Below are 27202 nucleotides of genomic sequence, written 5' to 3' on the forward strand. Positions count from 1 at the left end.
TGTAAAAAAAAAAGGAATTGTTCCTCATTTCTTTTTAAAATCTCTCTCCTCTCATCTTAAAAATGTCTACTCGCTTTGAAATTCCCCATCCGAGAGGACAGACAACTGACATTATTAGCTGTCTCTGTACATCTCATTTTTTACAAAATATTATAAGGTTGCCTCTCAACCTCCTATGCTGCTTGGAGAGGAAAAAAAATAATAATTATGGAGGTTTGATGGAAGTCTTCCAGAAACTGACCGGAAGTGCTGTGTCCTGTAAAACCATTCATTGGATCAGAAAATCCAATATATCATTTTTCATTAAGTTACAGTTCAAACTTGAAGGTCACCTAATGTGTTGTTCTTTTAATTCATTCTTGGAAAATGAGTACCACTAAGAAGGCCAGCATTTATTGTTCATCTCATTGAGTAGTTAGTGGCGAGTCTACTTATGGACCCACTGCTGTCCATATGTAGGTTATGTTTCCCACAGTTCTATTAGGGATGGAATTACAAATCTTGACTCGCTGATAGTGAAGGGGATGTTGCTGCAAGTTGTGATGATTCGTGATTTAGAGGGGAGCTAACAGGTCCTAGTGCTCCTGTGCATCTACTGTCTTTGTCCTTTAGGATGATTAAGAACACAGCTTCAGAAGGAACAAGGGAAAGACTTACATTAATTATGACAGTACACTATATATACAGTGTAAGCTACTGCACGTGCACTGGTAGCAGAGAGAGTGAATGTGTATAGTGGCTAGGAATTTAGTCAAGTGGACTGCTTTATCTTGGGTGATGCTGAGTACATCTTGAGTGTTATTGAGCTCTGCTTCTGACAGTTGAGTCATTATGGCACAGAGGAAAGCTATTTAGCTCATTGAATTCCTGCTGAGTCTCTGGAAGTAACTGGATGGATCTGCATTCTATATTCTATCCTCAATTCACAAGTTCATTTCCCTCAAATTTCTTTTACAAATTATTAATTATTTCCAGTTCCACTACCTATATAGCAGTTTCCAAGTCATTTCCCACTTGCTGCATTTTAAAAAATGCTGTTTCTCACATAACCCTGCTTCTCTTATCCAGAAACTTAAACCTGTATCTTGATCTAATGGGAACAGCCTCTCCTTGCCTACTTTATTGAGTCTGTCTTGAACAATCCTATGAAGTCTTAATTCAATATCTTTTCTCCCAAGAAAGATAATTTTCCAGTTTCTTCACTCAGCTTAGTAGTGAAATCTCTCATTCCTGAAACCATTCTGGTAAATCTTCTCTCAAATACTCAATTCTCTGAAAGTAGACAGACTGATGAGGGGAGAGGCCATTTTGGATTTGATGCTTGGCAATGAGCCAGGACAGGTGTCAGATCTCGCGGTGGGAGAACACTTTGGTCACAGTGATCACAACTGCCTAACATTTAACATAGCCTTAGAGAGCGAAAGGAACAGTTACTGAGAGAAGGTATTTAATTGGGGAAAAGGAAATTATGATGCTATCAGACAGGAGTTGGGAAGTACAGATTGTGAGCAATTGTTCCACAGAAAGGGCGCAGCAGACATGTGGAGACTGTTTAAGGAGCAGTTGTTGCGAGTGATGCAAGCATTTATTCCTCTGAGACAGGTAAGAAGAGGTAAGATTAAGGAACCTTGGATGATGAAAACAGAGGAGCTTCTCGACAAAAGGAAGAAGGCAGCATATGTAAGGTGGAGGAAGCAAAGATCTAGCGCAGAATTAGAGTATTACAGGCTTGCTAGAAAGGAGCTCAGAAATGGACTGAGGAGAGCTGGAGGGGGCATGAAAGGATTAGGGAGAACCCAAAGGCATTTTACTCATACGTGAGGAATAAGAGAATGATCAGGGAGAAGGTAGGACCGATCAAGGTTAGCGTAGGGAACTTGTGTGTGGAGTCTGAGCAGATAGGGGAAGCCTTAAATGAGTATTTTGCTTCAGTTTTCTCTAAGGAAAGGGACCTTGTTGTGAATGAGAACTTTGAGGAGCTGGGATACAGGCTTGACCAGATCAAGGTTGATGAAGTTGATGTGCTAGAAATTTAGGAAAACATTAAGATGGATAAGTCCCTAGGGCCAGACCAGATTTATCCTAGGCTGCTCCGGGAAGCGAGAAAGGAGATTACTGAGCCGTTGGCGAAGATCTTTGCCTCCTCACTCTCCACGGGAGTCATACTGGAGGATTGGAAGGAGGCAAACGTTGTTCCTCTTTTTAAGAAGAGTAACCAGGAAATCCCTGGCAATTACAGACCAGTCTTACATCTGTGGTCAGCAAAGTTTTGGAAAGAATTCTGAGGATAGGATCTATGACTATTTGGCAAAGAATAGCGTGATTAAAGGCAGTCAGAATGGCTTTATGAGGGGCAGGTCATGCCTCACAAATCATATTGAATTCTTCGAGGAAGTGACAAGACAGGTCAATGAAGATCGAGCGGTGAATGTGGTGTATACGAAATTCAGCAAGGTATTTGATAAGGTTTCACATGGTAGGCTCATTCATAGAGTCAGAAAGGATGGGATACAGGGAGATTTGGCTATCTGGATTCAGAATTGATGGAAAAGTATTCTGCCTGGAGGTCAGTGTTCAGTGGTGTCCCGCAGGGCTCATTTCTTGGGCCACTGCTCTTCATAGTTTTTATAAATGACTTGGACAAGGAGGTTGAGGGGGTGGGTTAGTAAATTTACAGATGACACAAAGGTTGGAGGTGTCGTCAATAGTATTGAGGGCTATTGCAGTCTGCAGCGTGACATAGACAGGAAGCAGAGCTGGGCTGAGAAATGGCAGATGGAGTTCAACCTGGATAAATGCGAAGTGATGCATTTTGGAAGGTCAAACTCGAATGCTGAATATAGGATTAAAGACAGGATTCTTGACTATGTGGAGGAACAGAGGGATCTGGGTGTGCAAGTACATAGATCCCTCAAAGTTGCCACCCAAGTGGATAGGGTTGTTAAGAAAGCATATGGTGTTTTTTGCTTTCATTAACAGGGGGATCGAGTTTAAGAGCTACAGCTCTACAAGTCCCTGGTGAGACCACACTTTGAGTATTGTGTCCAGTTCTGGTCACCCTACTATAGAAAAGATACAGAGGCTTTGGAGAGGGTGCAAAGAAGGTTTACCAGGATGCTGCCTGGACTTGGAGGGCTTGCCTTATGAAGGAAGGTTGAGAAAGCTCGGACTTTTCTCTCTGGAGAGAAGGAGGAAGAGAGGAGACCTGTTCGAGGTATACAAGATAATGAGAGGAATAGATAGAGTCAATAACGGCAAGGTGGCACAGTGGAGGGTGGCACGGTGGCACAGTGGTTAGCACTGCTGCCTCACAGCGCCAGAGACCAGGGTTCAATTCCCATCTCAGGCGACTCTCTGTGTGGAGTTTGCACATTCTCCCCGTGTCTCCTTGGGTTTCCTCTGGGTGCTCCGGTTTCCTCCCACAATCCAAACATGTGCAGATTAGGTTAAATGGCCATGCTAAATTGCCCGTCGTGTTAGGTGAAGGGGTAAATGTAGGGGAATGGGTCTGGATGGGTTATGCTTCGGCAGGTCGGTGTGGACTTGTTGGGCCGAAGGGCCTGTTTCCACACTGTAAGTAATTTGTGAAGTAATCTGTAAGGTTCATAGCTAAAGCACTCAATCCCAGACAACATACTGGTGAATCTCCTCTGCACATCCACCAGTCCAAGTACATCTTTCCCATTATTCGGTGACTGGAAGTGAGCACAGTATTCCAGCTGTCCCCGAACCATGTGGAACTCCAACATAACCTTACTTCCCCAATATAAACTATATTTTAAGCGGCACAGTGGTTAGCACTGCTGCCTCACAGCGCCAGAGACCCGGGTTCAATTCCCGACTCAGGTGACTGACTGTGTGGAGTTTGCACATTCTCCCTGTGTCTGCGTGGGTTTCCTCCCAAGGTCCAAAGATGTGCAGGTTAGGTGAATCGGTCATGCTAAATTGCCCATAGTGTTAGGTAAAGGGGTAAATGTAGGGGAATGGGTGGGTTGCGCTTCGCCGGGTCGGTGTGGACTTGTTGGGCCGAAGGGCCTGTTTCCACACTGTAAGTAATCTAATCTAGAACTTTTCCCCAGGGCAGAATTGTCAGGTACGAGGGGTCATAGTTTGAATATATTAGGAGGAAAGGTATAGAGGAGACATCAGAGATAGGTTTTTTACACAGAGAGTTATGAATGCATGGAATGCGTTGTCAGTGGTGGTGGTGGAAGCAGAGTCATTGGGGACATTCAAGCGACTTCTGGACAGGCACATGGAGAATAGTGAGTTGAGAGGTGCGTAGGTTATTATTTTTTACATTAGGATTAAACCTCGGCACAACTTCGTGGGCCAAAAGGCCTGTTCTGTGCTGTATTTTTCTATGTTCTATGTGGTGACCAGAAGTGCAAGCAGTATTTTAGCTGTAAACTAACAGGGATATTATGAACGATTTGCATAACTTCCCTCCTATTGTACTGAGTACTTCTTGAGTATTCTGTCCAATTCTTGACATTTCGAATCTAATAGATCTTCTTAGGAACTCATTGTCTGAACAATTTGACTTGAGAGGGAGAAGGGATCACTGGAGACCAAGTCTCTCTCAGGATCGACTGTTGATGGGGAGGAGGATGCAGGAGACTGAGTGTTCTTGGAGTTCAGCTGGAGCAGAGGGAGGAAGACCAGTGAAGCCTGGGTATCTTGAGGTTTAGCTAAAGGAAAGTAAGAGGAAGCAGTGGAGTCCAAATACTCCTGGGACTTGGCGGGTGATAGAGGAATAGAGAGAGCAAATTTGGCTAGTAATGGGGAGGAGGGAACAGCAGAGATTGAGTGAATCTGGGGTTTGGCTAGAGGAAAGGGAAGGGGGGAACCTGTGGAATGTGAATCCTTCTTGGAGTTTGGTAGGTGATGGGGAGAGGGGAGCAGTGGAGCCTGAGTCTCTCTTGCCTTCAGCTGGTGATGGGGAGGTAAGAACAATAGAACCCTGGTGTCCCTGAGGGTTTTTCTGGGAATGGGAGGAGAGAGCAGAGGAGCCATAGTCTCTCTTGAGCTGAGGATGAACGAAATCTAAACTACAAGAGAAATTGCTGGGTCAACTTAGAGTATCTGGAGTATCTGTGGAGAGAAAATAGAGTCAGCATTTCAGGTCCAGTGACCCTTCACAACCGGTTGTAACTAGGAATGGTGGTATATCTGCTAAGACTGGGTGAGAGGCGGGAGTGTAAGGAGGAAATAAACAATAGGTGGAGAGGGAATCCAGAGAAAGGAATGGACAACAAGTCAAAAAGTGTGCTGCTGAAAAAAGCACAGCAGGTCAGGCGGCATCCGAGGAGCAGGAGAGTTGACATATCTGCAGTCCTCACTTTTTCCCAAAGGAATGGATAATGGTGAGCCAGAGAAAAGCAAAGATGTTAATGGGTATTAGTGCATGAAAATGGGTTGGTTGTGATAAAAGCAGCCATGTGATGACAAGGCTTGGGGTGTGGGGGTGGCTAAAGGGCATGGAAGAAAGTCCTCAGGCTCTAAAATGATTAAATTTGGTATTGAATTCTGAGGGTTACAGCGAATCAACATTGAGTAATGGCAGATTTACTTAGAATTCGTGTTGATTTTCAATATCTTTTATCCTCTCGTGGAGAGGTCTGAGGATTTCCACCTGCATCACTAATGCTGGAAACCCCCTGCCCAAAGGGTGGCGAACAGAGAGAGTGTGCAAAAAGGGTAATTGTGGTGAGATACAGGGAGGGAGAGAATGTGTGTGTTATGTATGTAGTGGTGAGCATAAATGAGTGGATAAGATATTAACATTTTTGTAAAGTACTTTTAAAAGCACAGATTTTCATAGATTTATATGTTTTTATCTAGATGTACAACAGGTGATATTTAGTGAATGTGCTGGTTATAGAGTCAGAGAGGTTTTCAGTGGAGAAACTGACCCTTCGGTCCAATTCGTTCATCCTAACCAGATTTCCTAAACTGAACTAGTCCTATTTGCCTGCATTTGGCCCATATCCCTCCAAAGCTTTCCTATCCACGTGCCTGTTAAAATTTCTTTTAAATGCCTAATTGTATCTACATCTACCACTTTAGTAGCTTGTTGCATATACACGCCAGCTTCTGTGTGAAAAGAGTTGCCTGTCAGGTCCCTTTTCAATCTTTCCCCTTTCCCCTTTCACCTTTAACCTACGCTCTCTAGGTTTGGACACTTGTACCCTGGGGAAAAGACCTTGGCCGTTTACCTCAACTATGCCCTTTATGGTTCTATAAACCTCAATAAGATCACCCCTCAGCCTCCTCCGCTTCAGTGAATAAATTCCCAACCTCCCTAACCTCTGCTTATAACTCAAACCCTACAATTTCTGTGACATTCTTGTAAATGTTTTTGCACCCCATTTCTAGTTTAGTAACATCCTTAGTCATGAAAATGTACTAATAATTGTGTTCCACTGTTCCTAACATCATTGCAAAATATATAAATGTATAAAATCCCAATGAGATCAGCAAAAGGATTTATTTGCTACTCAGGACAGAGCATTTCACACCAGGTTTCAGCAACAACTGAGAAAATAATGCTATTTGTTACAAATTCATTTAACAAGAGCAATGGAAAAATAAATTTAATTTTTGCAACTTAAATAGTACCTTGCCAAACCCCAAATATGCACATGCTTATCACAATTAGGACAGAAACAAGATGCATGTTTTATTGCTAACGTTATTGGTAGGGTAAGAATGTAGAGAGGTGAAATAAAATTCCAAAAATCCAAGGTCCATACCACACAGTGGAAGTTATTTTCACTCCTTTCATTCTTAACAATGATGACATGCTGCTGTCTGTCGAATGACAGTCACTCTTTGTTCCAATAATCAATCAGGTGAACCTAGGCCTTTTCTTGCTTTAGAATTCCTTCCTTTAAGCTTTCTTGGTTTTTTGTGTTTTTCCCAATGAGAGGGAGAGATTCTTTCTGTCTGCAGACTGCTTCTCTTGGCACTTTTTAACAATCTGCAACCCGATCAATCAGAGGGCTAAATTTCCTGACCTCGAAATATTCTTTGTACCACCTAGTCTCAAATTCTCCCTCGTGCAACAAGCAGCATTATTTGAACAATACACAAATCTTAAATAGCATAAATAACTGGAGAAGGATCACTGAAGAAGAGTCACTGGACCCGAAGCATTAACTTTGCTTTCTCTCCACAAATACCACCAGACCTGCTGAGTTTCTCCAGCAATTTCTGTTTTTGTTTCAAATCTGTAACACTTGATTTTCAAGTTGCACAACTCTCCCGATTTTTCAGTTATCAGTCCAATTTCCGTTTCAGTTTGTAGTTGGCAATAAAGTATTTGTCTCTTATAGCACAAGCCCCGAGAAGCTTGTTAGGAGAATATTTTCGTATTATTTTATGTGAGCATTGCTGGCTAAGCCAGTATTTGTCACTCATTCCCAGTTGCCCTGGTGATGGTGGTGCTGAGCCACTTTCCTGAAACTGCAGTCCTTCAGCTGTTTTGCAATTGTTTCAAAGTCTGACCTAGAGACTGAGAAGTGTTGCTGACATAGTTTGATGTCAGGATTGTAACCCCAGGATATTGATATTCACCCACTGAACATCAAGGGACGCTTATTATATTCATGCTTGTTGAAGGTGGCCATTGGCTGGCTCTATTGTGAGATGCATGTCATTTGCCATTTATCACATACAGTCGTAGAGATATACAAGAGATCCTTTGGTCCAACTCATCTATGCTGCCCAAATATCCTGGATAAGTATAGTCCCATTTTCCAGCATTTAACCCAAATCCCTCTAAACCCTTCCTAATCATATACCCATCCTGATGCCTATTGAATGTTGTAATTGTACCAGCCTCCTCCACTTCCTCTGGCAGCCCATTCCACACATGCACCATCCTCTGCATGAAAAGGTTGCCCCTTAGGTCCCTCTTAAATCTTTTCCCTCTCACCTTAAACGTATGCTCTCTAGCTTTGGACTCCCCCATCCTGGGGAAAATAGCTTGTCTATTGATCCTATCATGCCTTTATGATTTTATAAACCTCTATAAGGTGACCCCTGAGCCTCCATTACTCCAGGGAAAACAGCCCTAAATCTATTCAGCCTCTCCCTATAGCGTAAATCCTCCAACCTTAGCAACATCCTTGTAAATCTTTGCTGAACCCTTTCAAGTTTCACAACATCCTTCCAATAGTAGGGAGAACAGAATTGCACGCAGTATTCCAATGGTGGCTTAACCAATGCAATATGTCTTTCCAACTCATATACTTAGTGCACTGACTGCAAAAGGCAAGCATACCGAATGTTATCTTCACTATTTTATCTACTTGTGGACTACACTTTCAGAGAACATTGAATCTGCTCCAAGGTCATTTTGTTTAGCAACAATCCCTTGGACCTTACTATTAAGTGCATTAGTCCTGCTCTGATTTGCAGTGGTTAGCACTGCTGCCTCACAGTGCCAGAGACCTGGGTTCAATTCCCGCCTCAGGCAACTGACTGTGTGGAGTTTGCACATTCTCCCCGTGTCTGCGTGGGTTTCCTCCGGGTGCTCCGGTTTCCTCCCACAGTCCAAAGATGTGCAGGTCAGGTGAATTGGCCATGCTAAATTGCCCATAGTGTTAGGTAAAGGGTAGATGTAGGGGTATGGGTGGGTTGCGCTTCAGCGGGGCGGTGTGGACTTGTTGGGCTGAAGGGCCTGTTTCCACACTGTAAGTAATCTAAAATGGAGCACCTTGTGTTTATCTAAATTAAACTCCACTGCCACTCAGCTCAGTGCTCCATCTGACTAAGGTTCCATTGTACTCTGAGGTAAGCTTAGTTGCCCACTGCACCTCCAATTTTGATATCATCTGCAAACTTACTAACCATACCTCCTCTGTTCACAGGAGAAAGTGAGGACTGCAGATGCTGGAGATCAGAGCTAAAAATGTGTTGCTGGAAAAGCGCAGCAGGTCAGGCAGCATCCAAGGAGCAGGAGAATCGATGTTTCGGGCATGAGCCCTTCTTCATTCCTGAAGAAGGGCTCATGCCCGAAACATCGATTCTCCTGCTCCTTAGATGCTGCCTGACCTGCTGCGCCTTTCCAGCAACACATTTTCAGCTCCTCTGTTCACATCCAAGTTATTTATATAAATGGCAAAAAGTAGTGGACCCACACTGATCCTTGTGGTTACAGGTTTCTAGTCTGAAGAGCAACCCTCCCCCACCACCATTTGTCTTCTACCTTCCAGCCAGTTCTGTATTCAAATATCTAGTTCTCCATCTATTCTGTGTGATTTACTCTTGCTAACCAATCTACCATGAGGAACTTTGTCGAACATCTTACTGAAGTCCATATAGATGATGTCACCACTCTGCCCTCATCAATCCTCTTTGTTACTTCTTCAAAGAACATGGCAGAAAGCCATGTTGACTCTCCGTAATCAGTCCTTGCCTTTCCAAATGCATGTAAATCCTGTCCCTCAGGATTTGCTCCAATAAATGTCCACCAACAATGTGAGTGTTACCAGTCTCTCTCGTTTCCTGGCTTTTCCTTACCACCTTTCTTAAATAGTGGCACCACATTAGCCAATCTACAGTCTTCTGGCACCTCACCTGTGGCTATTGATGAAAGAAATATCTCAACCAGGGGCCCAGCAATGACCTCCCTGCGTTCCTACAGAGTTCTAGGATACACCTGATCACATCCCAGGATTTAGCCACCTTTTGTATCTTAAGCTGTCCAGCACCACCTTCTCTGTAATATGGATATTTTTGAATATATTGCTGTTTATTTCCTCATGTTCTCTATCTTCCATATCCACCTTGACAGTAAACATTGATGCAAAATACTCATTTAGTGTTACACAACATATTTCCGATAGGAAGGACACCTGACATATACTTTCTTCTTGTTCTTGACCAAAACTTCATTTCTGTAGTCATCCAGCATTCCCTACACCTACCATCCTTGACCTTCACCCTAATAGGGACGTACTGTCTTTGGACTCTCGTAATCTCATGTTTTGAATGTTGTCCAGTTCTTGCTGCATTTGGAAATGGATGCTTCAGTTTTTGAGAAATCGCAAGTGGTGCTGAACATGGTGCAGTCATCAGCAAACATCCCCACTTTGACATTATGTTGAAGGGAAGGCTGTTGAATCACCTGGGATGGTTGGGCCGCAGACTCTATGCTGATGAACACCTGCAGAAGTGTCCTGGAGCTGAGATAACTGACCTGCAACAATCGCAACCACCTTCCCAGTTTTCCCCAATTGCCATTTACTCCAGTTGATGCCACACTGGATCACCTTCAGCCTTGATGTCAAGGTCACTCAGTCTTATTTCATTTTTTGGGTTTAGCTCTTTTGTCCATGTTCGGGTCAAAGTTGTAATGAGGTCAGGAACTGATTGGCACTGGCAGAACCTAACCGAAACATCAGAGAGCGGATTATTGCATAAATATCACGTGATAATACTATTGACAACTGTTTCCATCACTTTGCTGATGATCAGGCGCCTTTGGATTTGTCCTGTTTTTTATGGACTGTACCTTTTTGGATAGTTTCCACATTCCCATGTCAATGTCAGTTTTGTTGCTATGCTGGAGCAGCTTGATTGGGGAGCATAGGTCTTCAACCTCTCTTTTTGCAGAACCCAGTGCTTTCAGTGTTTCAAGATACTGCATGAATGAATTGAATTGGCTCTTTTTTTTATCATCAAGATCCAAGATCTATCCTTAACTTGACAAATATCCATGGGTGTTTTCCTTCCAACTGAGACCACTGAGTATGATGAGGTGACAGCACGTTCTGGTGGATGTCATCACTGGGTCTTGAAAGGAGTAGCCAGTGAAATAGTTTGATGTGTTGATTTTAATTTTTCAATACTCATTAGGTTTTGGCTAGGTTCCTTTAGATTAGAAAATAGCTAATGTAGCTCATTCATTCAACAATTATGGGAGGCAGAAAGCAGGCAATTATGGCCAGTTAGCTTCACATCTGTTATAAGAAAAATGATAGAAGCCATTTTAAAAATCAGAGCAACTTCAAGATAATCAGACAGGGGCAATTAATTTTGTCAAAAATGAATTGGAGTTCTTGGAAGAAATAACTTGCGATATAGGTACAGCGGAATCAGTGGCTATATTAAATTTATGTTTCCTGAAGACTTCTTAATAAGGTGCCACACGAAAGGCTTTTGTAGGAGATGCACAATTGAAAGCATACTGTTCGGATACATAATGGCCTGGTTTGGAAACTGCTCTGTCCAGGATCGTAGGAAACTACAGAGGGTGGTGTGCCCAGCTCAGGCCATCATGGGAGCCAACCTCCATGAACTCCATTTACACAGCTCGCTGACATGGAAAGGCTTCCAACATCATCAAAGACCCTTCATACCCTAATAATCTCCTACAATCTCTTCCACCTGGCAGAAATACAAAAGCCTGAACACATGCACCAGTAAGTTCAGGGACAGCTTTTTCCTGACCATTATTAGATTAATAAATGGACTGTGTATCCTCAAATAATACTGGTTTTTCTAACTATGATCTCTCTTGTATGCCCTGTGTAATGTTACCTGTATGCCTTTGTCTAGATCTTTTGTTCTGCGCACCCTTGCTTACTATAATCTGCCTGTACTGCTAGTAAACAAAACTTTTCACTGTACTTTGGCACATGTGACTATAAATCAATCAAAAACTTTTGGAGTAGGGGGTAACATTGGCATGGATAGAAAATTGGCTGGCTTACAGAAAACAAAGGTTGAAGATGAAAATGTTTTTCAGACTGGTAAGATGTCACATATGTTGTGCCCTTTCCAATTTATTACAATGATTTGAATGAAGGGGCAGAGGGTATAGCAGGTAAATTTGCAGGTGACACCAAGATAAGTAGGAAAGTGAGTTGTATAAGGAGATAAGGAACTTGCAAAAAGATATAGACAGATCTTTGCCCACTCACTTAATCTATCAAATGGAGAATTATGTAGGAAAATGTGAAATTGTCCATTTTGGCAGAGAGGACTGAAAAGCATATTATATAAATAATGAGAAGTTCCAGTTCTCCAAGATGAAGACACTTTGGCTATCCTAGTGCATGAATTATGGAAAACTGATATGCAGGTACAGTATGTAATCAGGAAAGCTAATAGAATGTTATGATTTACTTTGAGGGGAATTGAATGTATGAATAGGCACATTATGCTTCAGTTACATTGGACATGGGTGAGACTGCATCGAGAGTACTATGTACAGTAGAATCACGGAATCATATAATGCCTACAGTGTGGAAAGAGGCCATTTGGCACATCGAGTTTGCACTGACCCTCTGAAGAGTATCCCAAACACCTAATCCACCTAACCTTTGGACAGATCTTTGGACAGATAAGCAAGTACTAGTCACTGCACCTATGAAAGGGTGTTAACAGATTGGAAGCAGTTTGAAAAGCGTTACTGGAATAATACCTGGAATGAGCAGATGCATTATGAGCAAAGGCAAGTCAGAGGTGACATAGTTAAAGCATGTACGATCCTGAGAGGACTGGGTAGATATTGCGGATGATACGAAAGTCGGAGGAGTTGTAGACAGTGAGGAAGGATGTGGCAGGTTACAGCGGGATATAGAGAAGCTGCAGAGCTGGGCAGAAAGGTGGCAAATGGAGTTCTTCAATGTAGCTAAGTGTGAGGTGATTCACTTTGGTAAGAGTAACAAAAAGATGGGGTACTGGGCTAATGGTCGGATACTTGGTAGTGTGGAAAAGCAGAGGGATCTTGGTGTCCATGTACACAGATCTCTGAAAGTTGCCACCCAGGTAAATAGTGCAGTGAAGAAGGCATATGGCGTAGTGGCTTTTATTGGTAGAGGAATTGAGTCCCGGAGTCCTGAGGTCATGCTGCAGTTGTATAAGACTCTGGTGCGGCCGCATCTGGAATATTGTGTGCAGTTTTGGTCGCCATACTATAGGAAGGATGTGGAGGCACTGGAACGGGTGCAGAGGAAGTTTACCAGGATGTTGCCTGGTATGGTAGGAAGATCCTATGAGGAAAGGCTGAGGCACTTGGGGTTGTTTTCATTGGAGAAAAGAAGGTTTAGGGGTGACTTGATAGAGGTGTTCAAGATGATTAGGGGGTTAGATAGGGTTGACAGTGAGAACCTTTTTCCACGTATGGAGTCAGCTATTAAAGGGGGCATAGCTTTAAATTAAGGGGGAGTAGATATAGGACTGATGTTAGGGGTAGGTTCTTCACTCAGCGAGTCCAAAGTTCATGGAATGCCCTGCCAGTAGCAGTGATGGACTCTCCCTCTTTATGGGTATTTAAGCAGGCATTGGATAGGTATATGGACGATAGTGAGCTAGTGTAGGTTAGGTGGGCTTTGATCGGCGCAACATCGAGGGCCGAAGGGCCTGTACTGCGCTGTATTCTTCTATGTTCTATGTTCTATGAATGTTTCCTCCTTTGCGTGAATCCAGAATAAGGGGTCATAGCTTAAAATAAGGGGGCACCCATTTCAGGTATATATGAGGAAGTTTTATTATTCTCAAAGGATTGAGTTTTTAGAATTCTCATTCTTAAAAGGCAGTGCTTACAGAGTCTTCAAATATTTTTAAGGTAGAGTTCAATAGGTTCTGTATTCCCCAGGGGGTGAAAGATGATCAGGGGTATCCCAGAATGTAGATTTGAGGTTAAAATCAGATTAGCCATGATCTTATTGAATGACAAAGCAAGCTTGAAGGGCTGAGTTGTTCCTCATTCATTTGGCAGATCCTGTTCATATGTGAAATTCAAAAGTTTGTGTGAGAAAGGTACTTGATCTTGAAGGATCAGAGCTGGGACTAATTGTATTATTCCTCAAATAGCAGTCACATTACATTACTGCATCTTGGCTAACAGAGGAGGAATGTTGTACAAATTTTACCTCCTTGGTCTAGGTAACAGAATTTGTAGAAGAATCAATTACACTTCTGAGAAGGGATGATATACTAAATGTGTTAAAAAATGAGGCTTTGTATATTGGAATACAAAAGGGGCAGTCTCATTACTAAGAGCATGCTTTAGACCCCCAAAAAGTGGGAGGGAGATAGAAGAACATACATGTAGACAAATTTCTGCCTGTAGGACTAAGAGAGCACAATAGTAAGAAACTTTAAGTATCCTAATACCAACTGGGTTGCAAACAATATAAGGGGCATTAAGGGTGAAAAATTCATGCACTGCATCCAGGAGAAGTTTTTGAACCCATCAAGAGGAAACGCAATTCTAGATTTAGTTTTGAGAAATAAAGATGAACAAGTACGTGGTTATAGTGGGTGACCATAAAAGAGATAACGATCGCAATTTGGTTTTATTTAGTAATATTACTGAAAAGGGCGGAGATAAATCAGGAGTAAAAGTTTTAAACTGGGGGAAGGCAAATTTTACAAAATTGAGAAGATATTTGACGAAGAGAGCCTGGACTGGAGTGTGAGAGGATAAACCGGTGGTAAACCAATGATTAAATAGAAAACGAAAGCTTATGATAGTCACAAAAATCTCAACACTGCAGATAGTGTAGAAGTTTATAGAAATTACAGATCAAGCAAAAAATAAATAAGGAAATCAGTTTTTGCTACTGCTGTTGAGGAGGTTTTAAACTAATGTGGCAGGGGGCTGGGAACCAACAGAGAAGACTACTAGACAGGTAGAAACTGGAGACTGTAAGGATCACTAAGTTAGCATTACCAAGGGGAAGAGTAGACAGAGAGCAGATGAACACAAAAGAACTGGTGGCCTGAAGTGCTTTAATATACTTTAATGCAAGGAGTATAGTGGGTGCAGCAGATGAACTTAGGGCTTGGATTGGTGCCTGGGAATATGACATTATTGAGATCACAGAGACTTGGTTGAAGGAAGGGCATGATTGGCAACTAAATGTTCCAGGGTGTAGACGGTTCAGACAGGACAGGAAGGGAAGTAAAAGAGGGGGAGAAATTGCATTGCTGATCAGGGATGATATCACGGTTATGCTAAAGGAGGACACTATGGAGCACTTGAGCAACTAGGAGTTATGGTGGAGCTGCGAAATAAGAAGGGTGCAGTTACATTATTGAGGTTGTATTACAGGCCTCGCAACAGTGAGCATGAGGATGAAGAACAAATAGGTAAATAGATTATGGAAAGATGTACAGTCAACAATGTGGTGGTGAGAGGAGATTTTAATTTTCCCAACATTGACAGGGATACACTTAGTGTCAGAGGCCTGGATGGGACAGAATTTGTAAGGAGCGTCCAGGAAAGTTTTCCAGAGCAGTATGTCAATAGTCCGAAAAGGGAAGGGGCCATATTGGACCTGGTGTTGGGGAATGAGCCAGGCCAGGTGGTAGAAGTTGCAGTGGGGGATTTCTTTGGGAATAGTGACCACAATTCTGTAAGTTTTAGAATACTCGTAGACAAAGAGGAGAGTGGTCCGAAGGGACAAGTACTAAATTGGTCCAAGGCCAATTATATCAAAATTAGGCAGGAGCTGGGAAATGTGGATTGGACACAGCTATTTGAAGGGAAGTCCACATTTGATATGTGGGAGGCTTTCAAAGATAGGTTGAAGATAACGCAGGTTAGACATGTTCCTTTGAAAACAAGGGATAGGAAAGGCAAGATTTGTGAACCATGGATGACAGGCGAAATCGTGCAATGAGCCAAGAGGAAAAGGGAAGTGTACATAAAGTCCAGGCAGCGAAGAACAGAACAGGTCTTGGAGGAATATCAGGAGAGTAGGATCAATCTTAAACGAGGAATCAAGCGGGCTAAAAGGGGTCATGAAATAACCTTAGCGAGCAAAATTAAAGAGAATCCCAAAGCCTTTTATTCTTATATAAGAAGCAGGAGGGTAAACAGAGAAAGGGTTGGTCCACTAAAGGATAAAGAAGGAAGGTTGTGTGTCGAACCTGAGAAAATGGGTGAGATTCTCACTGATTACTTTGCATCAGTGTTCACTGAGGAATGGGGAGGTGATGAATGCTGAGATTAGAGATAGAAGTTTGTTTACTCTGGATCACATTGACATGAGGAGGGAAGATGTGTTGGGTGGGCTAAAGGATATTAAGATTGCCAAATCCCCAGGACTGGATGGGATCTGCCCCAGGTTGCTGAAGGAGGTGAGAGAGGAAATAGCTGGGGTCCTGACAGATATCTTCATCGCATCCTTAAACACAGATGAGGTGCTGGAGGACTGGCCGCTTGCTCATGTTGTCCCCCTGTACAAGAAGGGGAGTAGGGATATTCCAGGTAACTACAGACCAGTGAGCCTGACATCCGTGGTGGGAAAGTTGCTGGAGAAGGTACTAAGGATAGGATCTATTTATATTTAGAAAAGAATAGGCTTATCAGTGATAGACAACATGGTTTTGTGTGGAGGAGATCGTGCCTTACCAACTTAATAGAGTTCTTCGAGGAAGTGACCAAGTTGATAGATGAAGGAAGGGCTATTGATGTCATATACATGGACTTTAGTAAGGCGTTTGATAAGATCCCCATGATAGACTAACATAGTGTGCAAGGTGTTCTAGCTGGGTGGATAAAGAACTGGTTGAGCAACAGGAGACATAGAGTAGTAGTTGAAGGGATATTCCTCGAAATGGAGAAAGGTGGCCAGTGGTGTTCTACAGGAGTCAGTGTTGGGCCACTGCTGTTTGTAATATACATAAATGATCTGGAAAAGAGCACTGTTGGTATGATCAGCAAGTTTGCAGATGACACAAAGATTGGTGGAGTAGCAGAAAGCATAAGGGACTGTTAGAGAATACAGGAGGATATAGATAGACTGGAGAGTTGGGTGGAGAAATGGCAGATGGAGTTCAATCCAGACAAATGCGAGGTGATGCATTTTGGGAAGTCTAATTACAGAGCGAGCTATACTGTAAACGGAAGAGTCTTAGGAAAAGTTGATAGCAGAGAGATCTAGGAGTTCAGGTCCATTGTACCCTGAAGGTTGCTGCACAAGTGGATAGAGTGTTCAAGAAGGCCTTCATCAGACGGGGTATTGAGTATAAGAGCTGGCAGGTCATGTTAAAATTGTACAAGACTTTGCATTTAGAATACTGTGCACAATGCTGGTCGCCACATTGCCAAAAGGATGTGGACGCTTTGGAGAGGGTACAGAGAAAGTTTATGAGGATGTTGCCTGGTATGGAAGGTGCTAGCTATGAAGAGAGTTTGAGTAGGTTAGGTTTGTTTTCAATAGAAAAAAGGAGATGGGGGGGTGGGGTGGGGGAACCTGATTCACAAAATCACAAAGGATATAGACAGGGTAGATAAAGATAAGCTTTTTCCCAGGGTGAGGGATTCAACAACAAGAGGTCATACGTTCAAGGTGAGAGATGAAAAGTTTAAGGGGGATATACGCGGCAAGTATTTTACACAGAGGGTGGTAGGTGCCTGGAATGCGATGCCATGCTAAATTGTCCATAATGATATGTGCATTAGTCAGAGGGAGGGGTGGGTTACTCTTCAGAGGGTCGGTGTGGGCTTGTTGGGTAGAATGGCCAATGGGCCTGTTTCCACACTGTAGGGAATCTAATCTAATCTTAAAAAAAACCCAAAGACGTTTTATCAGTATATGAAGAGCAAAGTCCATGTTGAAATATTGGAAACTGGCCCTTCAGCCCAACAAGTCCACAGCAACCCTCCAAAGAAAAACCCTCCAATCAGACCCATTTTCCTACCCTATTATCCCAAATTTACGCCTGACTAATGCACCTAACCTACACATTCCTGAACAGTATGGGTAATTTAGCATGGCCAATTCACCTAACCTGCACATCGTTTGGTTGTGGGACAAAACCGGAATACCTGGAGGAAACTCACACAGACACTGGGAGAATATGCAAACTCCACACAGTCACCTGAAGCTGGAATTGAACCTCGGTCCCTGGTGCTGTGATGCAGCATGGGCCAGATCGATTATTCCCCAGGATATTGAAGGCGGTTTGGGAGAAAGTTGGAGATGCTCTGATAATTACTTTCCAATCTTCACTAGAAACAAATGAGGTGCAAGAGGAGTGGAGCAATGCAGATGTGGTTCATTTGTTTAGAAAGTGTCCAAAAGAAGTGCCAAACAATTATAAGTCAGTTAATCCTTCTTCGCCGTATCATTTCCATGGTTTGATTGTGTGAAATGCTGCAAGTTAGAAGATGGGAGATATTTAATGACAGAGGAGTTGGTAGTTTAGGATCAGAGGAAATTGCAATGACAACTAAAGCAACAAAAAATATGCTTAGATGAGGTATGAATGATAGCGTGCTGGATAGATTCCTCCAAAAGCTGAACAGACTTAAATCTGCAAAAGTGCAAAGAATAAATTTGGGCTGAAAATACAATCTGAAATTGTTAAACTCATTATTAATTCCAGAATGCTTAAAAAATTGGATCTTTTTTTGAGCTTACTTTCAGTTTCATTGAAACACTGCAGTAGTCCAAGGACAGAGGTCAACATTAGACAGGTTGGAAAATTAAATTGACTGGAACTTTGGATATTTCTTATTCGCTGAATGAAGGTGTTCCACAAAGTGGTCTCTCAATCTCCCTGTTTCCCCCTAGTATTTGCATTGTAATTAAACATGAAAAAGTGCATTTAAGTCTTTGCTTCATATAGAAGTGTCTGAAACCTACAACACTAAAAGGAAGTAAATGGATAGACATTGCAATTTCTCTGGTCGGAAGGGGCATGGCTTGGGAGTGATTGATGAGTTGTCTAGAGCATCACAAAGACTTCTCAGATTGCTGGAAGGAAAGAGCAAGATTTACTGGATAGTATCACTGAAAATGGCAGAAATAGTGAAGGATAATTTTGAACATGGTGACAGGTGATATGTTGACGTTTGACTCCAAAGTCGAACAACTACACTAAGGAAAATTATAATTTCTTTAAACTATCTAGTGAATCTTAATTTAAAAAAATGATTTGATGAGATTGCTGCAAATGTGAGGACTTGATTGTAATTTTCCTGGATAATGAAAAAAATCGTCCATATAATCTGTTTAACTTTGACCTGGAAGCAGTACAACAGAAAGGAAGTTGAGACCAACGCCATGGCAAACCTAAAGGACTGCTGAAAGAGAGAGGAGATTATTGAAAGCACATTTACAAAGAAATATGTGTAGTGAGCACATCCCTCATGATGGAAAGCCAAAGACAACACTGTCACTTTAAAAGATTATTTTGTTCTGGGTTTTTTTTGAGGAGATGCTGTAAGGCATTGGACGCTGTGCTGCATCTTGAAGTCAACAATTTGTGAGGTCTTGGGTTTTTTTTGGAAAGGTTAGAACAGTGGAAGCAGTGTGGGTGTGGCCAGCTCTCTCAGAACAGGCTTTCTAGGTTTTATTTTGTTTTTAGGATGAGTTTTAAGCAGAAGCCTTTAAGGTCTCAAAAGAGTTGGAAACTTCAGTGAATGTCTCCTGGCTGCTATTCTCTCTAGATCTTCTCTTGGTGTTTTTTTTCCCCTCCTGGATTGAAGAACTGCAGGTGAGAATCTATGCCTGAATTTGACTTTTTGCCAAGGGGTGTGTTTATGGGATGTTAATATAATGGAACAGTTAATAGGCATTGTATTTATTATTCGGTTAAGTTTTCCAACAGTTAAGATATTCTAAATTCATTTTTCATTTGTTTGTATTTTGTTTAAATAATTTTTTTGCTTAATGTTGAGGAGTTTGACCAGTTGCTTTGCATTTAGAACACAGCACTACATGTTTACTGAGGAAAATGTTAGGGTCTAGGTAACCTCCTTAAAATATTTTGAAGGGGTCTGTTCTGGTCCATAACACAGTGTTAGAATAAGAATTGTGAAATGAAAAGCACACTTTTAAGACCTCAATGATGCGTTCTGCCTCTGTACATGATTCTCTCGCTCCTGCCATCTTCCACCCCTCCCCTTCCCAAAATGTCCTTTGTTAATGTTGTCTTTGTATTTTGATGCTTTAGGACACTGTTGGCTATTGGATACCTTTTTATTTTACCATTATGGGATGTCTTTATTCTCATCCTCTCTGCTTCTGGTATTACGAAGGATAAATCATATTGATAACGAGTCTTCCATTTTTCAAGTATGCTCTGTAGATCTTGCCTCTTCCCACGAGGGAGAACATACTTTCAACACTAACTTTATGAAGTCCTCAGGATTTTTTCAGTCGACACAGCCTTGACCTGTCCTAACATGCTCCCCACTCCAAACCCAAATATAATTCAACAGAAACTTCTCTGCACCGCTTCCAATGCAATTTTGTCCTTTCTCGATCTTTTTTCCTCTCTATGTTCACCCTTGTTCTAACTTCAAATCAAATTGTGTTAGCCACAATGAGTTGCATTCCCACTCACCTCTGTGTTTCCAAGCCTGACTCCAGAATCTACAGCACAAAATCTAGCTAAGACATCAGGGCAGAATTGAATGAGTGCTATCATTTGGAGGGGATATCATGCCTCTCATTGACATAAAAGACCTCATGACACCATGTGAAGAACAGCCATTCTGCAAAAAAGTGCAGAGTGTTCCATTATTTCTGACTGGAGAGTGACGTAGAACCACATGAGTTACCAGCCACTACAGAATGCAAAACAGTATCTAAGTGATTGGGAATCAACAGTAAAAGCATTTTGAAAGATTTAAAATGCAACCAAATCAAAACACTTTTAATTTCCAAAATAAGGTTGATTACCTGCTCAATCTGCTGTGAGAAGATTGCACCAGAATAATCCAATGGTGCAAATTTGGGAGCAGAATATCTGAGTAGGAAAGTTATGTTCTGGTAATAACTGTATTTTTAAAATTAAAAACAGAAACAGCTGGACATAAAGGGCACTGCTGGAAAAACAAATAGAAAGAGAAGCTTTCATGCAATTTCTTACATCTTTTTGTTATTTATATTTAAAAGAAAAATTTACAGAAATTAGTGAAAAAAGTACATTAGTTCTCTGTAGTGTTAGCTTCAAACAAAATCTGAATGCTCTTGAATAAATATATTTCTGGAACTTCATTTCAAATGTTAGATGCTTGCCTTATGAAGAAATGTTGCCCTCTTATGGTATTTTGAAAGATCGATATTGCGAATACTTGTACTAGGTCAGAATGCATTCACATTTTTATTCAGAGTTCAGTTAAACAGTTTAGTTTCTTCCCAGCAAAGGAATACAAAAGTACAGTATCAGTCGAGGTGTTGAATATTTGTACTGTTCTGGGAAAGTGCCATGTTTAATTCTGAGATTAACTGTTGTCCTATATGCAGTTATTAACTTTTTTCCTTAAATTTCCACTACAATTCTAGTGATTTAAAAGCTTTAAAAGGTTGTATTTTGACCATCAGCCAGTTCTTTCAATCTCAATCCTATTCATGATACTTTTTTGAAGAATGATGATGTTTTTGACTTCAACATTTGTTACCTTTGGGTTTTTTAAACTGGTTATTAAGAGACCTAATGCCAAAGCATATTATACACTCAGCTTGGCATTATATTTTCCTTTCTTGCCCCTTTTTCCCTCTCTTTCCTAAGGTGCATACTGGGATATGTGCATTCCAGTACCTTGCAGATTAACCATTCATGAACCATGGCGTTAAGTGTCTTTGTCCTGTTCTACAATAGGGATTCCATAGCATGACACTAATCTCCATCAGCAGCTAGAAGTATGGAGCTGCAGCAGAGATCACCTGAAAGGCAAGAAATATCAGGAACTTCAGTTTCACAGAGATGTTGTGATGCAGAAGGCAGCCCATCGTGTTTGCATCAACCTTCCGAATGAATAATTCAACTTTTGTGATCTTAAAATTGCTGTATAAAAAGATTTTTCTTGTTACTGCATTGCTTCCTTTGCCAATAGATCCTCCAGTTCTGAAATTTTCATGATTGGACCAGTATCTCCTTATCTCCTTAACTACACTGTCTAGATTCCTCACTACCATAAGCACATCTATCCAGTCTCCTCTTGACCTTCCCTTTTCCAAGGAAAGCAGACCCAAATTCTCCAGACTTTCGATTTACCTAATGTTCCTCTTCCCTGGTACTATTATTGTGAATCTTTTTTGAACTTTTCCAATATGTTCACATCCTTCTTGAATTGTGGTGTCCAGAATTGGATGCAGTTGTCCAGTTGAGACAGTACTTCAGTGTTTTATATAATATAGAACATTACAGCGTAGTACAGGCCCTTCGGCCCACGATGATGCGCCGAACTGTGAAACCTATCTGAAGCCCATCAAAATTCAACTATTCCATTCTTGTCCATGTGCCTACCCAGTGACCATTTAAATGCCCTTAAAGTTGGCAAGTCTACTATTGTTGCAGGCAGTGTGCTCCATGCCCCTACTACTCTCTGAGAAAAGAAACTATCTCTGACATCTGTCCTATATCTATCACCCCTCAATTTAAAGCTATGTCCACTCATGTTAGTCATCACCATCTGAGGAAAAAGGCTCTCTGTCCAACCTGTCTAATCCTCTGGTTATCTTATATGTCTCAATTAAGTCACTTCGCAACCTTCTTCTCTTCAACAAAAACAGCCTCAAGTCCCTCAGCCATTTCTCATAAGACCTTCCCTTCATAGCAGGTAACATCCTAGTAAATCTCCTCTGAAGCCTTTCCAAAGCTTCCACATCCTTCCAATAATGCAGTGAGACGAACTGTATACAATGCTCCAAGTGTGACCACATCAGAGTTTTGTACAGCTGCAGCATGACCTCATGGCTCCAAACCTCAATCCCCAATAAAAGCCTTCTTAACAACACAATCAACCTGGATGGCAACTTTCAGGATCTATGTACGTGGACACTGAGATACCTCTGCTCATGTACACTACTAAGAATCTTCCCATTCGCCCAGTACTCTGCATTCCTGTTACTCCTTTCAAAGTGAATTACCTCACACCTTTCTGCATTAAACTCCATTTGCCAGCTCTGCAGCATATCTATGTCCCTCTGTAACTTGCAATATCACTATCCACAACTCTGCCGACCTTAGCGTCATCTACAAATTTACTAACCCATCCTTCTATGCACTCATCCAGGTCATTTATAAAATTGACAAACAGCAGTGGCCCCAAACTAAATCCTTGCAGTGCACCACTAGTAACTGAATTCCAGGATGAATATTTTCCATCAACCACCACTCTGTCTTCTTTCAGCTATCCAATTTCTGATCCAAACCACGAAATCACCCTCAATCCTATGCATCCACATTTTGTGCAATAGCCTACTGTGGGGAACCTTATCAAGCGCCTTACTGAAATCCACATACACCACATAACCGCTTTACCCTCATCCACCTATTTGGTCACATTCTCAAAGAACTGAATAAGGTTTGTGAGGCAAAATGGTGTTGCCTATCCCTAATCAACTTATTCCTTTCTAGCTGATTATAATACCTATCTCTTATAACTTTTTCCAACAGTTTACCCACATCCAAATTAAGGCTCACTGGTCTATAATTATCAGGGTTGTCTCTACTCCCCTTTCTGAACAAGGGAATAGCATTTGCTGTCCTCTAGTCTTCTATTTGTGTAGACAATGACAACATAAAGATCAATACCAAAGGCTTGGCAATCTCCTCCCTGGCTTCCCAGAGAATCCCAGGATAAGTCCCATCCAGCCCAGGGGATTTATCTATTTTTACACTTTCCAGAATTGCTGACACCACGTCCTTGTGAATCTCAATCCCTTCTAGTCTAGTAGCCTGTATCTCAGTATTCTCCTCGACAACATTGTCTTATTCCAGTGTGAATACTGATAAAAAGTATTCGTTTCGCACTTCCCCCATCTCCTCTGACTCCACACACAACTTCCCACTACTATCCTTGATTGACCCTAATCTTACTCTAGTCATTCTTTTAATCCTGATATATCCATAGAAAGCCTTAGGGTTTTCCTTGACCCTATCCGTCAATGATTTCCCATGTTCCGTTCTGGTTCTTCTTAGCTCTCTCTTTATGAGGAGAGATTATATAAATTAGGCCTTTTTTCTGTAGAATGTAGGAGGTTCAGGTGTTATCTGACCAAAGTCTTCAAGATAATAACAGGAAAAGACAGGGTAGATAAGTACAACTATTTCCACTGGTTAGAAATTTTAGAGCTAGGGGGCATAGTCTAAAAATTAGGGCCAGATCATTCAGGAGAAGTGGTAAAGGGTGGTAAAAGTTTGGAACTGTCTCCCACAAACAACTGTTGATGCTAGATCAGTTGTTACTTTACATCTGAGATAGATAAAGTTTTGTTGAGCAGAGTTATGAAGGGATCTCAGCAAAAGGGAGGTATGTGGTTAGGCAAGAGATCAGTCATGATTTGATTGAACAGCAGAATAGGCTCGAGGGGCAGAATGGCCTATTTCTGTTCCTATATCCAATGCTGGAGAAGGCTTGAGGGGCAGAATGAACTATGTCTGCTCATGTTTCTTGTGATCTTGTATTTATAATGCCTATGCAATCTTGATTAGACTTGGTGACTAAGGAGATAAAACTAAAAATCAGATTTTTCTTTACTTGTTTCAGTTTTCTGGTTATGAGAAAATAAAGTTATTCATTTTTAGCAAATTGTTGATGGTGTAAGTAGTCACTCTGCTATTCTCCATAGCAGAGAAAATTGAATAACGGCAAATGGAATGGTCTTAGAACAGTCAACATTCCACTTCGTGAACAGTTTACCAATGAGATTATGACGTGTGTAAGTTCTGTTCAGGTGCTTCATTTGTGTTTCTTTTCGACAAAATCCTGTTCAACCTCTCACCCAAATCCACATAACCTCTCCTATTGGGTTTTCATAAGCTTATTAAAAAAGTTCAGCTTCTGAACAACTCAACAATCCATTATTTTTTCACCATAGAAATATCTGCTGAGCAACCCAGCACATCTGAGTGCTGTTGTGGATGAACATTTCTTCATTAATGAGAGCATCTCTCAAATTAGGTAAGTCATGACTTGTTAGTTGTTCACGGTACTTTGAAAAATGCGCTGTTTTATGAAGTGGAGCTGTCGATGTTGGACTGGGGTGGACAGTTAGAAATCACACAACACCAGGTTATAGTCCAATACATTTATTTGGAAGTACTAACTTTCGGAGTGCTGCTTCTTCTTCAGGTAGCTGTGGAGTAGGATCATAAGACACAGAATTTATAGCAAAAGATCACAATGTTATGCAACTGAAACTATACTGTAATCTTTTGCTATAAATTCTGTGCCTTATGGTCCTACTCCACAGCTAACTGATGAAGAAGCAGCGGTCCAAAAGCTAGTACTTCCAAATAAACCTGTTAGACTATAACCTGGTATTGTGTGAATTTTAACTATTCTGTGAAGACAGCGTATTGCACCAAATCACAGGCGATGTCACATCCTGCTGGTAAAATGCATATAACATGATAGTCTGTGGCATGATTCCTGTGGACAGGCATACAACAGAAGCTAGTTAAAAGATTTTTCTTCCCTATGCATTGTCAACCATGTGTATAATTCTCTTATTTGTGGCATCAAAGAAGCCAAAAGGAAATAATTGCATTTACAATTAGAAGAGTAAAGTCTGAAGTGCGATAGGTACCTATCAGCATTTTTACATAAGCAAGTAATGTCATCTTCTCATAGTAAAACGCTTTCAAATCAACAGAACATTAGCCATGCAGCAAATATTGTATCAGGTTGCTGTTAAGCAATAAGATAAGTTTACCATAGTTGAGTGCAGTTTCTCCTGGCTGGGAACACCCAAAGTCAATTTGAGGTCACTTACTGTTGGCGAAACAAGCCACATCACGATCACAAGCTCTAAGACCATTTTTTTTTAAATAGCCAGATAATATATCCAAAATTCTCTGATTTACTTTGAGTTAAAGGGACGTTACAACCATCTTGTAACGTTCAGTGTTCATGACAACCTAAAAAACAAGTAGCCTGAGAGAAATTATTGATCTTGATTGAATTCCATGAGGATCCACTCCCTGCCTACAAAATAGAAGATAAGTGGAAGATTGCTGGAAAGTGAGGAACTGAGGGATTTAAGAGGTGGGCTGGTGAGCAACACCCGTCACTGACTTCTTCACTGCTGGAACTGAAGGCAGTCTGCGCTGTGTGCCTATTTGATGACTGGATCTTGGGCCAGCATCAGACTGTATGGGACTTGCGATTTTTGAGAAAGGCCGAGACCCACAGTCATTGAGGAAAAGATGACAACAATTTTACAGGCCACATGGACAAAACAGGGTTATCTACAGATCAGACAAGGATCTTCAGTCCACCAGTCCATGCCTATCAAAAATATGCACCTACCTATTCTAATCCCATTTTACAGCTTTTGGCTGAAGGGCTTGTGCCCAAAACTTCGACTCTCCTGCTCCTCAGATGCTGCCTGACCTGCTGTGCTTTTCCAGCGCCACAATTTTCGACTATAACCTTGGCACCATACATGCACATCTAAATACTACTAAATATTGTGAGGTTTTTTTGCTACTACCATCCATGTGTAGGTTAGGTGCATTAGTCAGGGGAAATGTAGGGTAATAGGGTAGGGGAATGAGTCTAGGTGGGTTACTCATCAGACGGTCAATGTGGACTTGAGGGACCTGTTTCCACACTGTAGGGATTCTCTGATTCTAAACCTGAATGGAGCATAGCTCAGAGTTTGGGAGGCAACATCGTAATTCCTGTATGTCCTTTGGAAAAGGTTCCCCAGCTAGAATGCTAAACATATCTTTAAAATTTAAAAAAAAAGGAAATGGGAGGCAGAGTGGCTCAGTGGTTCACACTGCTGCCTCACAGTACCTGGGACCCGGGTTTGGTTCTAGCCTAGGACAACTGTTTGTGTGGAGTTTGAACATTCTCCCCGTGTCTGCAGTTTCCTCCCACAGATGTGCAGATTAGGTGAATTGGCCATGCTAAATTGCCCACCTGACGCCTGGAGGAAGAACGCATCATCTTCTGCCTCGGGACCCTCCAGTCCCATGGCACCAACAATGTGAAGTTCATCATTTTGTTGAAATGTTTCCTCATTTCTCCTCCCCCCAGTTCCAGTCTTCCAGCTCAGCACCATCCTCCTGACCTATCCCATCTGTCCATCTTCCATCCCATCTATCTGCACTACCCTTCTCTCCAACCTATCACCTTTACCCCCACCTCCATCCACCTATTTCACTCTCAGCTACTTTACCCCCAAGCCACACCCCGCTCTCATTTGTCTCTCCACCCCAAGGCTCCCAGCCTAGTTCCTGATGAAGGGCTTTTTGCCTGAAATGC

The 27202-nt window shown here is 41.7% G+C and overlaps 1 protein-coding gene across 4 annotated transcripts in view; it reads left to right on the top strand.

The window, feature by feature from the left end:
• Window positions 1-27202, top strand: part of LOC140477175 (uncharacterized) — a 218748-nt gene that overhangs the window by 132510 nt on the left and 59036 nt on the right. For 3 of the 4 annotated variants that reach the window (XM_072570597.1, XM_072570599.1, XM_072570600.1), the window contains exon 9: window positions 24807-24889. The exons of the other annotated variant lie outside the window; for it this stretch is intronic. In XM_072570597.1, coding sequence (XP_072426698.1) covers window positions 24807-24889 — 83 coding nt within the window. The remainder of the gene's footprint in view (window positions 1-24806; window positions 24890-27202) is intronic. 4 annotated transcript variants of the gene reach the window in all.

The sequence above is a fragment of the Chiloscyllium punctatum genome, chromosome 5 (genome assembly GCF_047496795.1).
Source record: "Chiloscyllium punctatum isolate Juve2018m chromosome 5, sChiPun1.3, whole genome shotgun sequence".
NCBI lineage: Eukaryota > Metazoa > Chordata > Chondrichthyes > Orectolobiformes > Hemiscylliidae > Chiloscyllium > Chiloscyllium punctatum.